The 18,092-nt window shown below is 50.0% G+C and overlaps 1 protein-coding gene across 1 annotated transcript; it reads right to left on the bottom strand.

Moving 5' to 3' along the window:
* Positions 1-4,568: 4,568 nt before the first annotated feature.
* Positions 4,569-6,022, bottom strand: LOC146032710 (beta-1,3-galactosyltransferase 5-like). Its single transcript, XM_083158509.1, has one exon. It carries the CDS (start codon positions 5,636-5,638, stop codon positions 4,661-4,663), a length of 978 nt encoding a protein of 325 aa, XP_083014635.1. The 5' UTR covers positions 5,639-6,022; the 3' UTR covers positions 4,569-4,660.
* Between the last annotated feature and the right edge of the window lie 12,070 nt (positions 6,023-18,092).

The following is an 18,092-nucleotide window of genomic DNA, read 5'->3' as shown; positions in this document are numbered from 1 at the left end:
TGCGGGAGCTGCCGGGGCGTGCGGACCTGCCTTCGATGGTCGACGACCATCGAATGCAGGGGGCAGCTCCAACCATGGTGGAGGCGTACGCCTCCACCATTTTTATGCGGATCGCCAGCCGTCCGTGTACGGACGGCCGTGGCGATCCGTCTCGTGGGCGGGGATTGGTTTGTGCGGCCGGAGCACCGTGTGCGGCTCCGGCCGCACCAACCAGAATAAGGGCCCATAACAGGAGATACTGAGAATTATACAGGACAGAAGTAGTACTGTGCAGGTTGGCATACACACACAATAACAGGAGATACTGAGAATTATACAGAAGTAGTACTGTGCAGGTTGGCATACACTCACACACAATAACAGGAGATACTGATAATTATACAGGACAGAAGTAGAACTGTGCAGGTTGGCATACACACACACACAATAACAGGAGATACTGAGAATTATACACAAGTAGTACTGTGCAGGTTGGCATACACACACACACAATAACAGGAGATACTGAGAATTATACACAAGTAGTACTGTGCAGGTTGGCATACACACACACAATAACAGGAGATACTGAGAATTATACAGGACAGAAGTAGTACTGTGCAGGTTGGCATACACACACAATAACAGGAGATACTGAGAATTATACAGAAGTAGTACTGTGCAGGTTGGCATACACTCACACACAATAACAGGAGATACTGAGAATTATACAGGACAGAAGTAGTACTGTGCAGGTTGGCATACACACACACACACAATAACATGAGATACTGAGAATTATACACAAGTAGTACTGTGCAGGTTGGCATACACACACACACAATAACAGGAGATACTGAGAATTATACACAAGTAGTACTGTGCAGGTTGGCATACACACACACAATAACAGGAGATACTGAGAATTATACAGGACAGAAGTAGTACTGTGCAGGTTGGCATACACACACAATAACAGGAGATACTGAGAATTATACAGAAGTAGTACTGTGCAGGTTGGCATACACTCACACACAATAACAGGAGATACTGAGAATTATACAGGACAGAAGTAGTACTGTGCAGGTTGGCATACACACACACACAATAACAGGAGATACTGAGAATTATACACAAGTAGTACTGTGCAGGTTGGCATACACACACACACAATAACAGGAGATACTGAGAATTATACACAAGTAGTACTGTGCAGGTTGGCATACACACACACAATAACAGGAGATACTGAGAATTATACAGGACAGAAGTAGTACTGTGCAGGTTGGCATACACACACAATAACAGGAGATACTGAGAATTATACAGAAGTAGTACTGTGCAGGTTGGCATACACACACACACACACACACAATAACAGGAGATACTGAGAATTATACACAAGTAGTACTGTGCAGGTTGGCATACACACACACACACACACACACAATAACAGGAGATACTGAGAATTATACACAAGTAGTACTGTGCAGGTTGGCATACACACAATAACAGGAGATACTGAGAATTATACACAAGTAGTATTGTGCAGGTTGGCATACACTCACACACAATAACAGGAGATACTGAGAATTATACACAAGTAGTACTGTGCAGGTTGGCATACACTCACAATAACAGGAGATACTGAGAATTATACAGAAGTAGTACTGTGCAGGTTGGCATACACTCACAATAACAGGAGATACTGAGAATTATACAGAAGTAGTACTGTGCAGGTTGGCATACACTCACAATAACAGGAGATACTGAGAATTATACAGAAGTAGTACTGTGCAGGTTGGCATACACACACACAATAACAGGAGATACTGAGAATTATACACAAGTAGTACTGTGCAGGTTGGCATACACACACACAATAACAGGAGATACTGAGAATTATACACAAGTAGTACTGTGCAGGCTGGCATACACTCACACACAATAACAGGAGATACTGAGAATTATACAGAAGTAGTACTGTGCAGGTTGGCATACACACACACAATAACAGGAGATACTGAGAATTATACAGAAGTAGTACTGTGCAGGTTGGCATACACACACAATAACAGGAGATACTGAGAATTATACAGAAGTAGTACTGTGCAGGTTGGCATACACTCACACACAATAACAGGAGATACTGAGAATTATACACAAGTAGTACTGTGCAGGTTGGCATACACTCACACACAATAACAGGAGATACTGAGAATTATACACAAGTAGTACTGTGCAGGTTGGCATACACACAATAACAGGATATAGGAAGATCTCCTGGTAATTGAGCAGCTGACATTGTACCTATGTATTATTATCCTGTATATGGTCACACTGGGTGTGCTGCACCATTGTGCATTTTCGTTTATTTTGCCTTCACATAAAAACTGGAAGTTTCTAATAGAAAGTGAAATAAGAGACTGGACAGGACCGGCAACATCAGGTGGTGTCCCGCAGTTATCTATCATACCCCAGAATCACTATCATCCAACACCTGTATATCCCGGCTCATCACAGCAAGAAACGCGTCAGCCATTCCCCAAGAGCACTAATTGCTAATGACAAGGATGGTATGAGGATCACGGGTGTGGTACAGGGGTCTGACAGTCGGGATCCCGACAGTCATTAGTCCAACGTTGGGATCCCGACTGGCCGGGCCCAGACAGCATGGTGAGCGCAACTAAGCCCCTTGTGGTCTCGCTGCGCTCACCACGCTGCGGGCACGGTGGCTGGCTACACGAGCCACCTATTCTATTCTCCCTCTATGGGGGTTGTGGACCCCCATGAGGCACAATAGCCGACAGCCATCGGGAACCCGGCTGTCTGTGTTTTGACAGTCGGATCTCGACGTCTGGTAAATGCCTGTTGGGATCCCGACTGTCGGGACCCTGTCCGGCACCCGAGGATCACACCAGTGTAATAATGAGAATCAACCAATCTTGTTATCACCGATGAGTTTGAGAGAAGTGATTATTAGCCATAATACTACCAGGATGGGCAGACACAGGGTGATTATTAGCCATAATACTACCAGGATGGGCAGACACACGGTGATTATTAGCCATAATACTACCAGGATGGGCAGACACAGGGTGATTATTAGCCATAATACTACCAGGATGGGCAGACACACGGTGATTATTAGCCATAATACTCCCAGGATGGGCAGACACAGGGTGATTATTAGCCATAATACTACCAGGATGGGCAGACACACGGTGATTATTAGCCATAATACTCCCAGGATGGGCAGACACAGGGTGATTATTAGCCATAATACTACCAGGATGGGCAGACACAGGGTGATTGCCGAAACAGAGTAATCAGCACATTACACACCTCCCGGATTCATTCTCACTCAGGGCCTTATTCGAGTTCACTCTTTCTGACAAAATCCTTCTTAGATGGACAAAACCATGTGCACTGCAGGGGGGCAGATGTAACTTGTGCAGATCTAATTAGATTTGGGTGGGGTTTTACTTCAAAGTGAGATCTATATTGCAGTGTTAAAATAAAGCAGCCAGTATTTACCCTGTAAAGAATCACCAAAAAAATCACCAAATCTATTTCTATCTGCACAAGTTACATCTGCCCCCCTGCAGTGCACATGGTTTTGTCCATCTAAGAAGGATTTTGTCAGAAAGAGTGAACTCGAATAAGGCCCCCAATGAGACACAATAAGACACTCAATATTGTATCATATTACTCACATTCATTTTCACCACCTTACTAACATAACGGGGGAAATTTACTAAAGGAAACTTGTAAAAAAGATAGGTGTATTTGTATCCAGAAATACACTGATTTTTGACATTTACTATCACGAAAATACGGCAATTCGTATTCTTATTGATGTGCTATCAATACGAATACGAATTGCCGTATTTTCGGGATAGTAAATGTCAAAAATAAGCGTATTTCTGGATACAAATACACCTGTTTTTTACAAATTTCCTTTAGTAAATATCCCCCAATGGGGGAAATTTAATAGGATGAGAGATTCAGAAAGTGAGAGATTTGGTAAGATAGCTCCGTTTTTTTTTAAAGCAGCAATCATCTACACTGCTAAATCAAACTGGTTTTGCAGTGTAAATGATTGTCACTTTACAAAAACTGGAGATTTCTTACCAAATCTCTAATTTTCTGATTCTCTCACCCTATTAAATTTCACCCGATGTGTTTCACTTTACTGATATGATGCGTTTTACCTTACAGTCATGTTTCACCTTACAGATGTGATGCGTTTCACCTTACTGATATTCATGTTTCATCTTACTGACATGACGCGTTTCACCATACTGACGTGCCGAGTGTCACCTTACTGTTGTGACACGTTTTACCTTATTGAGATTCATATTTCACCATACCAACGTGGTGCGTTTCACCTTACTAACATTCATGTTTAATTCTTACCAGCGCAACACTTCCACCCTACTAACATTCATGTTTCATCTTAGTGACGTGGCGTGTTTCACCTTACTGACATGATGAGTGTTACCTTACTGAGATTCATATTTCACCGTACCAACGTGGCACGTTTCACCTTACTAACATTCATGTTTCACATTACTGACATGGCACGTTTCACCAATTTGGCATGGGTAACTGTATTTAATATATTATATTTAGGGTGCAGGTTATATAGGTGATGCTGCCTGTACATGGGTTCCACTCATTACCAGTGTGTTATCTCAATGCTGTGGTTACAGGATGCCTTCGCTCTCCGTACATTCTCCTGAGCCAGAGCCTGGTCCCCTGGTGCCAGACCATGAATCACCATCAGGTACCGGTAATTACAGATGCTCCATCTGACATTGTGTTTGGCAAAGCGAGTGCTGGAGAGGGGTCTGACCCTGGCTCTCTCCGCTAATATCCCAGTATAGGCATCTTCCACAGGGATGGGTGGCACAGTCTCTGCAAAGCCTACCATTGCCATAGCTACATCTAAAGACAGCATATACCCAATACCACTGGCATAGGGTGGGTAAAGATTATGCTCGTAGTCCCGATGTGAGACGTACCACTTGCTAGTTGGATCCCGGATAACCACCCGCTTTTCCTCTGGGAAGACTGAGCCCACATAGAGTAGAGTGCTGGGACTGGGGTCTCTCAGGAGTGATGGAAGACAGTCGGTGTTAATGAAGCAGTCATCATCAGTCTTCAGAATGTACTGTGGGTGACATTTCTCCACTGCCCACTTCATGCCATGCATTACCTTCACGGTCAGGTTACGGTAGGTATCCATGTAGTTGCCCATGAGGATATCACCATGGACTGCATGCTCGTTGTACACACCCCAGTCCAGCTCTACATCTAATGTACGTCCAACTAAAAAGACAACCTGCCATGAATAAGGAGACCCTTCAGCTCGGTGTGCCCAAGATCTACGTATGGCTTTCCGTGATGAGTGGTGACTGTGGTGGGATGTCACCATGATAAGGAGGACCTGTCCTGACTGGCATTGAGGCTTTGGGAGGTCCTCTGAGAACAAAGATGGAAAGTCAATGCCTGTTTTACTGGAAGAAGAAACCCCAAACCATTGCCAAGTGCCATCTTCCATTGCTTGGGACAGCTGGCTCCAGAAAAGGACAAAGGCCAAGAATGTAGCACAGCAGAGCAGAACTTTGAGACACCAAACCCATCGAGTGGCCATTGAAGTAGGCCCAGAACATGAAGATCCAATGACTGGATGAGAGATAGTGTCTTCATGCTCCGACTGGACAAATTGTGGTCATCACGCAGCTCTGGCTAATAACCCAGTAACTGGAGGACAAGGTCCACCGCACACTATGTACCTGAGCCACACAACACTGAGTAATGCCAGGAGTCCGGTCATTATTTCCAGGGACCTTTAGCGGGAGCGAATGTTCTCATGGTGGAGCAGAATGAAGCTAAAGTTCTAGATGAAGTATAGTGTCCCCTGTATTCCGCCAGTGCTGAGTTTACACTACAGACCCATAGTCAGAAACTCCAGACCTTTGACTGGTAAACAGTCGGTGTGATAACGTGTCCAGTGCCAGGAGGGAGACGTGTGAGAGATCAGGGATGATAGTGGTTGGACGTTGTCCTAGGGCTGGAGACTTATAAAGAGGAGGAGGATCAGAGGGAAAAATATGTTGGGCGAACAACTTGCAGCATAAAGACCCGATTTAGAGAACATCGTAACAATATTCTGAAAAAGGCGGCCAATCATAGTGTCCCACGACATTTCTCGGGGCATCATAACGGAGACCCCAGTGGTCTCATAGTCATGGGCATAGATCATATTATTAACACCAAAAGAGGGGGAGATAGGTTTAGAAAGCTGTGTATTGCTGAGTCTTCTTAGATTTTTAAACTCGACACCCTCAGTCCCCTAGGTCTGAACGAAGCTCTAGATCTCACTTGTATGGACTGATCATCTAGGAGATTATGAATTTACCCCATGGGGGTTCCCTCCCTCCCCCCCCCCCCCCATTGGTTAATAAATCAGCGTCCTCATTCTTCTATATTAATATTGTTCTGTGTCAGGGCTGCGGAGACCGACGTCTACCCAGGACACTTGAGCCTTCTCATGATGCCCTGGGTTTGCAGACGCCGCTCCCCGCATCCCTCACACATTGACCCATTCAGTATGATCTTCCATCACCATACCACCATTAATGTAATTTTGTAAGATTAAATGATATTGTAATAATCTATATTACTATCCATAAGTGTCCCTCTACTCTCTCTCTTTCGTCCCCTTTCCCAAACAAAATTTTCTTCTTTAGTCGTTAAAAAGTAGATACACCCACAATATATATATTTCAGAATTTATTTTCAATTGTGTATTGACCCATTATTATTATCATTATTATTTTTCTATATATTTTTTATTATAAAATCACTGATGCAAATTGAATATGATATCTGATGTGTATGACTCAAATTAATCAAAGACTGTCAATTTTCCTAACAATTAAATTAATTTGTAAATCTTTAAAATGCTGATCCATTATGGATCAAATCTCCTAATTTTCTCTCTCCGATGGATAAAATATTTGATATATAAATGAGTATGAAATAGCCTATCGAAGGTTTAAAGGTATAAGCTAGATCTGATTGTCTAAGTAACATATTCCCAATTAAGGCATAATTATACAATTATATAATCCTCTCTGTAAAAAGACTTCTTAAAACTTACTGGCAATGAGCCTTATATGTCCTCTGAATTGTTGCTTGATAAATACATGTTATATGTACTGTATTGTTTTGGCACCGGGTACATGCTTGAATAAAGGTTATAAGGCCATTAAGATACTAAGGGGGGTATGCAATGTCAATCGAGCTCCCGCAGCCATCTCCCGACGGGGGAGATGGCTGCGGGGCCCTATTCAATGTTGTCTTCCCCGACAGCATTGAACAGGGGTTTTGCGCAGAACGAGCCCGACATCACATGCTGTCGGGCTCGTTCTGCCGAGAAAAGCCGGAAATAGGCGAGCTCCCGGCCGGAGCTCGTCTATTTCCGTCATCAACTCGCGGCCATGCCCCCTTCTCACCGCTCGGCGGCCGGGACATTGAATCCCGACTGCCGAGCTCCAGGCGAGCTGACCGAGAACGGGACAGGGGCACGGCTGTCGCGCTAGCTCGACAGCCGTGCCCCTGACATTGAATACCCCTATAAATTGGTAATTGAAACAATAATGCAGATGCCTTTAAATACCATGGAGGTGGATGTACTGCAAACCGTCTTGAAAAAGTTCCCGTTGCTAGGGAACGAAACGCGTCAACGTCATATCCGCTTGAACGCCAACCCACTTGTGAGGTCACGATCACGTGGTTACGGAGCGAGCATCACGGACTGTCTACCCCGGCTCAAACCGGAGCTTCCCCCAACCTGTACAGCCGCAGACACCAGCCAGCCGGCTCCACGGCTTGACTGCCGCATCCCATTGGAATATAAAACAAGGACGCCAGCAAACAACGTGCAGCGGGTCGAGCCACTTGTCATCGGACCTCCCGCCCCTCCATCTCTAACCATCAAGGAGGGTGAGCATAATCCAAAGGAGACTCTGCGCTACCTGACACTTACCACCTGGCGTTACATGCGCTTAACAGGCAATTCGCATTGAGCTCCTGCATAACAGCTTTTAAAGTGCTTCTGGCTCCTACCTTCTCCTATTCCTTTAACCCAGGGGTAGCCAACTCCAGTCCTCGAGAGCTACCAACAGTGCATGTTTTCCAGGTCTCCTCACAGAATCACAAGTGAAGTAATTAGCTCCACCTGTGGATCTTTTAAAATGTGTTAATCAGTAATGAGTGCACCTGTGTAGCTGCGAGGCGAGCTGGAAAACGTGCACTGTTGGTAGCTCTCGAGGACTGGAGTTGGCTACCACTGCTTTAACCCATTCAACCCCCCGCTACTAACAGTCGGGCTGATGCTAACCGCTTACTGACAGTGACTGTGCTCCTGAAACCACGCTTCACCATCTAATACGTGACCCATCTGTTGTTGGCTATTCTAGCATATTTTTACCCCAGGGCCTCATCTGCATATGAGCAACCCATTTCTCTAATATACGGTATCTGCCTTTTATCTGTGTATTTTTATATACTTTTTTATGTATATGTGAACCTTTATAATATACTTTTTCTTATATAAAATCTAATGACATTATTTGAAGTGTGCCCAGGTGTCCTTTTGTTCAGTGTGGTTCGCAGGTGATTAATCCAGATCTGGCAGCGCAAGTGCAAAACCAACCCATCACGCAGCTCTGGCTAATAACCCAGTAACTGGAGGACAAGGTCCACCGCACACTATGTACCTGAGCCACACAACACTGAGTAATGCCAGGAGTCCGGTCATTATTTCCAGGGACCTTTAGCGGGAGCGAATGTTCTCATGGTGGAGCAGAATGAAGCTCCAGTTCTAGATGAAGTATAGTGTCCCCTGTATTCCTCCAGTGCTGAGTTTACTCTACAGACCCATAATCAGAAACTCCAGACCTTTGACTGGTAAACAGTCGGTGTGATAACGTGTCCAGTGCCAGGAGGGAGACGTGTGAGAGATCAGGGATGATAGTGGTTGGACGTTGTCCTAGGGCTGGAGACTTATAAAGAGGAGGAGGATCAGAGGGAAAAATAAATAATGAATAAATAATAAATGGAGAGGAATGTGAGGAAGGAAAGAACTGAAAGTGACAGGAGCATGGAGAGAGGAGCAAACATGCTCCTTGGAGACCCTTTAGTGTTACAATGATCCCTGGCACTGTTCAGAGGCCCCTGGTATAAGTGTGTGCAATACAGAGACCCTTCAGTATGACTATGATCCCTTGCACTTGCCAGGGGCCCATTGTGTAAGTGTATGCGATACAAAGACCCTTCAGTGTGACTATGGTCCCTGGAACTGCCCGGGCCCCTGGTCTAAGTGTGTGCAATACAGAGACCCTTCAGTATGACTATGGTCCCTGGAACTGCCCGGGCTCCTGGTCTAAGTGTATGCGATACAAAGACCCTTCAGTATGACTATGATCCCTGGCTCTGCTCAGGGGCCCCTGGTCTAAGTGTGTGCAATACAGAGACCCTTCAGTATGACTATGGTCCCTGGAACTGCCCGGGCTCCTGGTCTAAGTGTATGCGATACAAAGACCCTTCAGTATGACTATGATCCCTGGCTCTGCTCAGAGGCCCCTGGTCTAAGTGTGTGCAATACAGAGACCCTTCAGTATGACTATGATCCCTGGCTCTGCTCAGGGGCCCCTGGTCTAAGTGTATGCGATACAGAGACCCTTCAGTGTGACTATGGTTCCTGCCACTGCCCGGGGGCCCCCTGGTATAAGTGTATGCGATACAGAGACCCTTCCGTGTGACTATGATTTCTGGCTCTGCTCAGGGGCCCCTGGGATAAGTGTGGGCAATACAGAGACCTTTCAGTGTGACTATGATTCCTGGCACTGCTCAGGGGCCCCTGGTATAAGTGTGTGCGATACAGAGACCCTTCATTGTGACTATGATTCCTGGCACTGCCCGGGCCCCTGGTATAAGTGTGTGCAATACAGAGACCCTTCAGTGTGACTATGATCCCTGGCTCTGCTCGGGCCCCCTGGTATAAGTCTATGCGATACAGAGACCCTTCAGTGTGACTATGATTTCTGGCTCTGCTCAGGGGCCCCTGGGATAAGTGTATGCGATACAGAGACCCTTCATTGTGACTATGATTCCTGGCACTGCACGGGCCCCTGGTATAAGTGTGTGTGTGATACAGAGACCCTTCAGTGTGACCATGATCCCTGGCTCTGCCCGGGGGCCCTTTGTATAAGTGTGTGTGATACAGAGACCCTTCAGTGTGACTATGGTTCCTGCCACTGCCCAGGGCCCCCTGGTATAAGTGTGTGTGATACAGAAAGTGGAGGCGTCAGACAGCCAACAAGCCCAGGTAATTAATATCCCCTCCTCCTCACCAGCAGGGCCGGATAAAGGGCCTGATGGGCCTGGAGATGAAAGGCATACCTCCACACTTTAGTTCGGGAAGCCGCACACAGCAAAGGCGGGTGTGGTACAGGGGTCCGACCGTCGGGATCCCGACAGTCATTAGCATGACCTCGGGATCCCGACTGGCCGGGCCCAGACAGCATGGTGAGCGCAACTAAGCCCCTTGCGGGCTCGCTGTGCTCACCACGCTGCAGGCACGGTGGCTGGCTACGCGAGCCACCTATTCTATTCTCCCTCTGTGGAGGTTGTGGACCCCCACGAGGGAAAATAGCAGGTGGCCGTCGGGAACCTGGCTGTCGGTGTTTTTGCCCGCAAAGGCAGGCACCCAAAATTTGGTGGTGTGGCTCATTGAGAAGGAGCCACGCCTCCATTGTTGCTGCTGTGTCCCCAGCCTCTTTATCTCAGGGAATAGACGCTGTGCGCATGCTGTGGAGCTGATGTGGCTGATCCAGGAATGCCGGAGCCTCTGGGCACAGCCGGAGGGTAGGTAAGAATGCACTCTCAACTAGCTTGGCGCTGAGCAAAGCATCAGTAAATAGGTAGCGACATATAAATGCTGTGAGCATCTATTTAGAGGGATGGAGGAGCTGGGGGCATGGTCAGCAGCTCTCAGAGCACTGGCCATGCCCCTCAGTGGGAAAATGGGGGCATGGGAGTACATTCATTGTAGACCACACCCCCTATTTTGGGTACACACCTTTAGTGCTCACAAATGTCCTTCTTCCAATTCCACCAATGTTGGGAGGTATGCCAATGTCATGTAGAACTCATACACTATACCCCCCAATGTCTCCCTAACTGTATATAAAAGTACAAACATCACTTTGTGTCTCTCTCCATGACACCCTCTCTCACTCCATGTCTCTCACCCCCTCTCCATGACACCCTCTCTCACTCCATGTCTCTCACCCCCTCTCCATGACACCCTCTCTCACTCCATGTCTCTCCCCATGACACCCTCTCTCACTCCATGTCTCTCTCCATGACACCCTCTCTCACTCCATGTCTCTCTCCATGACACCCTCTCTCACTCCATGTCTCTCACCCCTTCTCCATGACACCTTCTCTCACTCCCTGTCTCTCCCCATGACACCCTCTCTCACTCCATGTCTCTCACCCCCTCTCCATGACACCCTCTCTCACTCCCTGTCTCTCCCCATGACACCCTCTCTCACTCCCTGTCTCTCCCCATGACACCCTCTCTCACTCCATGTCTCTCACCCCTTCTCCATGACACCCTCTCTCACTACCTGTCTCTCCCCATGACACCCTCTCTCACTCCATGTCTCTCACACCCTCTCCATGACACCCTCTTTCACTCCCTGTCTCTCCCCATGTCTCCATGAAACCCTCTCTCACTCCATGTCTCTCACACCCTCTCCATGACACCCTCTCTCACTCCATGTCTCTCACCCCCTCTCCATGACACCCTCTCTCACTCCCTGTCTCTCCCCATGGCACCCTCTCTCACTACCTATCTCTCCCCATGACACCCTCTTCACTCCATGTCTCTCACCCCCTCTCCATGATACCATCTCTCACTACCTGTCTCTCCCCATGACACCCTCTCTCACTTCATGTCTCTCACTATCTGTCTCTCCCTATGACACCTTCTCTCACTTCATGTCTCTCCATATGACACCTTCTCTCACTCCATGTTTCTCCCCATGACTCCCTCTCTCATTCCATGTCTCTCATCCCCTCTCCATGACACTGTCTCTCACTCCCTGTCTCTCCCCATTACGCCCTCTCTCACACCATCTCCATGACACTCTCTCTTACTACTTGTCTCTCCCCATGTCTCCATGACACCCTCTCTCACTCCCTGTCTCTCCCCATGTCTCCATGACACTCTCTCTCACTCCATATCTCTCACTCCCTCTCCATGACACCCTCTCTCACTCCCTGTCTCTCCCCATGACACCCACTCTCACTCCATGTCTCTCACACCATCTCCATGACACCCTATCTCACTCCATGTCTCACACCTCCTCTCCATGACACCCTCTCTCACTCCCTGTCCCTCCTCATCTCTCCATGACACTCTCTTTCACTCCCTGTCTCTCCCCATGTCTCCATGACACTCTCTCTCACTCCATGTCACTCACGCCCTCTCCATGACACCCTCTTTCACTCCCTGTCTCTCCCCATGACACCCTCTCTCACTGCCTGTCTCTCCCCATGACACCCTCTCTCACTCCATGTCTCTCACCCCTTCTCCATGACACCCTCTCTCACTACCTGTCTCTCCCCATGACACCCTCTCTCACTCCATGTCTCTTACACCCTCTCCATGAAACCCTCTTTCACTCCATGTCTTTCCCCATGTCTCCATGACACCCTCTCTCACTCCATGTCTCTCACACCCTCTCCATGACACCCTCTCTCACTCCATGTCTCTCACCCCCTCTCCATGAAACCCTCTCTCACTCCCTGTCTCTCCCCATGGTACCCTCTCTCACTACCTATCTCTCCCCATGACACCCTCTTCACTCCATGTCTCTCACCCCCTCTCCATGATACCATCTCTCACTACCTGTCTCTCCCCATGACACCCTCTCTCACTTCATGTCTCTCACTATCTGTCTCTCCTATGACACCTTCTCTCACTTCATGTCTCTCCATATGACACCTTCTCTCACTCCATGTCTCTCCCCATCTCTCCATGACACCCTCTTTCACTCCCTGTCTCTCCCCATGACACCTTCTCTCACTCCATGTCACTCACGCCCTCTCCATGACACCCTCTTTAACTCCCTGTCTCTCCCCATGACACCTCTCTCACTCCCTGTCTCTCCCCATGACACCCTCTCTCACTCCATGTCTCTCACCCCTTCTCCATGACACCCTCTCTCACTACCTGTCTCTCCCCATGACACCCTCTCTCACTCCATGTCTCTCACACCCTCTCCATGACACCCTCTTTCACTCCCTGTCTCTCCCCATGTCTCCATGACACCCTCTCTCACTCCATGTCTCTCACACCCTCTTCATGACACCCTCTCTCACTCCATGTCTCTCACCCCCTCTCCATGACACTCTCTCTCACTCCCTGTCTCTCCCCATGGCACCCTCTCTCACTACCTATCTCTACCCATGACACCCTCTTCACTCCATGTCTCTCACCCCCTCTCCATGATACCATCTCTCACTACCTGTCTCTCCCCATGACACCCTCTCTCACTTCATGTCTCTCACTATCTGTCTCTCCCTATGACACCTTCTCTCACTTCATGTCTCTCCATATGACACCTTCTCTCACTCCATGTCTCTCCCCATGACTCCCTCTCTCATTCCATGTCTCTCACCCCCTCTCCATGACACTGTCTCTTACTCCCTGTCTCTCCCCATTACGCCCTCTCTCACACCATCTCCATGACACCCTCTCTTACTACCTGTCTCTCCCCATGTCTCCATGACACCCTCTCTCACTCCCTGTCTCTCCTCATGTCTCCATGACACTCTCTCTCACTCCATATCTCTCACTCCCTCTCCATGACACCCTCTCTCACTCCCTGTCTCTCCCCATGACACCCACTCTCACTCCATGTCTCTCACACCATCTCCATGACACCCTCTCTCACTCCCTGTCCCTCCCCATCTCTCCATGACACCCTCTTTCACTCCCTGTCTCTCCCCATGTCTCCATGACACTCTCTCTCACTCCATGTCACTCACGCCCTCTCCATGACACCCTCTTTCACTCCCTGTCTCTCCCCATGACACCCTCTCTTACTCCCTGTCTCTCCCCATGACACCCTCTCACTCCATGTCTCTCAACCCCTCTGCATGACACCCTCTCTCACTATCTGTCTCTCCCCATGACACCTTCTCTCACTTCATGTCTCTCCCCATGACACCCTCTCTCACTCCATGTCTCTCACACCCTCTCCATGACACCCTCTCTCACTACCTGTCTCTCCCCATGACACCCACTCTCACTCCATGTCTCTCACCTCCTCTCCATGAAACCCTCTCTCACTCCCATGTCCCTCCCCATCTCTCCATGACACCCTCTTTCACTCCCTGTCTCTTCCCATGTCTCCATGACACCCTCTTTCACTTCCTGTCTCTCCCCATGACACCTTCTCTCACTCCCTGTCACCCACCCCCTCTCCATGACACCCTCTCTCACTCTCTGTCACTCACCCCCTCTCCTTGACACACTCTCTCACTCCCTGTCTCCCCATCTCTCCATGACACCCTCTCTAACTCCCTGTCTCTCCCCATGACACGTCTCTCACTCTTTATCTCCATGCTATCCCTATCTCACTCTGTGTCTCTCACCCTTTCTCTCCATGACACCCTCTCTCACTCTGTCTCCCAGCCCTTCTCCATGACACTCTCTCTCACTGGGTGCCGGATGGGGTCCCGACAGTCAGGATCCCGACAGGCATTCACCTGACGTTGGGATCCCGACTGTCAAAACACAGACAGCCGGGTTCCCGACCCCCATAGAGGGAGAATAGAATAGGTGGCGAGCGTAGCGAGCGACTGTGCCCGCAAGGGGCTTTGTTGCGCTCGCCATGCTGTCTGAGTCCGGCCAATTATAAATTAAGAGGGAAGTGCAGGTGCAGAGCAATGTGTCCCTCCTGGAGAGGGGCATGCTGGGAGGTATGGGTTATGCTCATATGGGGCTGGTGGGTATCCAGCTATGAGGGTGGTGGGCCTATTCTCATGTGGAGGCCTAGGCCTATAGCTCTATTTGGCCCTTTATCCAGCCCTCAGTCAGGGCCAGGCTAGCAATGGGGCAGATGGAGGTGCAGCTCCAAGCGTCCACATAAAAAAGGCTCATGACCATGACAACATGACTATCACCACCACCACCTGCAGACTATCCATACCACCTGCAGACTATCTCCACCACCTGCAGACTATCCATACCACCTGCAGACTATCCATACCACCTGCAGACTATCCATACCACCTGCAGACTATCTCCACCACCTGCAGACTATCCATACCACCTGCAGACTATCTCCACCACCTGCAGACTATCCATACCACCTGCAGACTATCTCCACCACCTGCAGACTATCCATACCACCTGCAGACTATCCATACCACCTGCAGACTATCTACACCACCTGCAGACTATCCATACCACTGCAGACTATCCATACCACCTGCAGACTATCTCCACCACCTGCAGACTATCCATACCACCTGCAGACTATCTCCACCACCTGCAGACTATCCATACCACCTGCAGACTATCACCACCAGCTGCAGACTATCACCACCACCTGCAGACTATCCATACCACCTGCAGACTATCTCCACCACCTGCAGACTATCCATACCACCTGCAGACTATCTCCACCGCCTGCAGACTCCATCACCACCGCCTGCAGACTATCACCACCACCTGCAGACTATCCATACCACCTGCAGACTATCTCCACCGCCTGCAGACTATCACCACCACCTGCAGACTATCCATACCACCTGCAGACTATCTCCACCACCTGCAGACTATAACCACCACCTGCAGTAAGATCCGGGTGCAGGTCAGTGAGATCAGGGCACAGACCAGTGAGATGCGGGCACAGACCAGTGAGATGCGGGCACAGATCAGTGAGATCAGGGCACAGACCAGTGAGATGCGGGCACAGATCAGTGAGATGCGGGCACAGACCAGTGAGATGCGGGCACAGACCAGTGAGATGCGGGCACAGATCAGTGAGATGCGGGCACAGATCAGTGAGATGCGGGCACAGACCAGTGAGATGCGGGCACAGATCAGTGAGATGCGGGCACAGACCAGTGAGATCCGGGTGCAGACCAGTGAGATCGGGGCACAGACCAGTGAGATGTGGGCACAGGCCAGTGAGATCGGGGCACAGGCCAGTGAGATCCGGGTGCAGACCAGTGAGATCGGGGCAAAGGCCAGTGAGATGCGGGCGCAGATCAGTTAGATCGGGGCAATGGCCAGTGAGATGCGGGCACAGATCAGTGAGATGCGGGCACAGATCAGTGAGATCCGGGTGCAGGCCAGTGAGATGTGGGCACAGGCCAGTGAGATCGGGGCACAGATCAGTGCGATGCGGGCACAGATCAGTGAGATCCGGGTGCAGACCAGTGAGATCGGGGCACAGACCAGTGACATGCGGGCACAGACCAGTGAGATGCGGGCACAGATCAGTGAGATGCGGGCACAGACCAGTGAGATGCGGGCACAGATCAGTGAGATGCGGGCACAGACCAGTGAGATGCGGGCACAGATCAGTGAGATCAGGGCGCAGGTCAGTGAGATGCGGACACAGATCAGTGAGATGCGGGCACAGACCAGTGAGATGCGGGCACAGATCAGTGAGATGCGGGCACAGACCAGTGAGATGCGGGCACAGATCAGTGAGATGCGGGCACAGACCAGTGAGATCAGGGCGCAGGCCAGTGAGATGCGGGCACAGATCAGTGAGATGCGGGCACAGACCAGTGAGATCGGGGCACAGGCCAGTGAGATGCGGACACAGATCAGTGAGATGCGGGCACAGACCAGTGAGATGCGGGCACAGATCAGTGAGATGCGGGCACAGATCAGTGAGATGCGGGCACAGATCAGTGAGATCGGGGCACAGACCAGCGACATGCGGGCACAGATCAGTGAGATTGCGGAACAGGCCAGTGAGATGCGGGCACAGATCAGTGAGATGCGGGCACAGATCAGTGACATGCAGGCACAGACCAGTGAGATGCGGGCACAGACCAGTGAGATGCGGGCACAGGCCAGTGAGATGCGGGCACAGATCAGTGAGATCCGGGTGCAGACCAGTGAGATGCGGGCACAGGCCAGTGAGATCGGGGCATAGACCAGTGAGATCCGGGTGCAGACCAGTGAGATCGGGGTACAGATCAGTGAAATGTGGGCACAGATCAGTGAGATGCGGGCACAGACCAGTGACATGCGGGCACAGACCAGTGAGATGCGGGCACAGATCAGTGAGATCCGGGTGCAGACCAGTGAGATGCGGGCACAGGCCAGTGAGATCGGGGCATAGACCAGTGAGATCCGGGTGAAGACCAGTGAGATCGGGGCACAGACCAGTGACATGCGGGCACAGATCAGTGAGATGCGGGCACAGACCAGTGACATGCGGGCACAGACCAGTGAGATGCGGGCACAGACCAGTGAGATGCGGGCACAGGCCAGTGAGATGCGGGCACAGATCAGTGAGATCCGGGTGCAGACCAGTGAGATGCGGGCACAGGCCAGTGAGATCGGGGCATAGACCAGTGAGATCGGGGTACAGATCAGTGAGATGTGGGCACAGACCAGTGAGATGCGGGCACAGACCAGTGAGATCCGGGCACAGACCAGTGAGATGCGGGTGCAGACCAGTGAGATCGGGGCAAAGATCAGTGAGATGCGGGCACAGACCAGTGAGATGTGGGCACAGGCCAGTGAGATCGGGGCACAGGCCAGTGAGATCCGGGTGCAGACCAGTGAGATCGGGGCAAAGGCCAGTGAGATGCGGGCGCAGATCAGTTAGATCGGGGCAATGGCCAGTGAGATGCGGGCACAGATCAGTGAGATGCGGGCACAGATCAGTGAGATCCGGGTGCAGGCCAGTGAGATGTGGGCACAGGCCAGTGAGATCGGGGCACAGATCAGTGCGATGCGGGCACAGATCAGTGAGATCCGGGTGCAGACC

This window comes from Crinia signifera, chromosome 1 (assembly GCF_055691185.1).
Source record: "Crinia signifera chromosome 1, ASM5569118v1, whole genome shotgun sequence".
NCBI classification, from domain to species: domain Eukaryota; kingdom Metazoa; phylum Chordata; class Amphibia; order Anura; family Myobatrachidae; genus Crinia; species Crinia signifera.
The sequence above is the reverse complement of the archived record's forward strand: the minus strand, read 5'-3'. Positions and strand labels throughout refer to the sequence as shown.

What these genes read in the sequence shown, in the direction of transcription:
- LOC146032710 (XM_083158509.1), bottom strand. Translation starts at nt 5,638, where the DNA reads ATGGCCACTCGATGGGTTTGGTGTCTCAAAGTTCTGCTCTGCTGTGCT.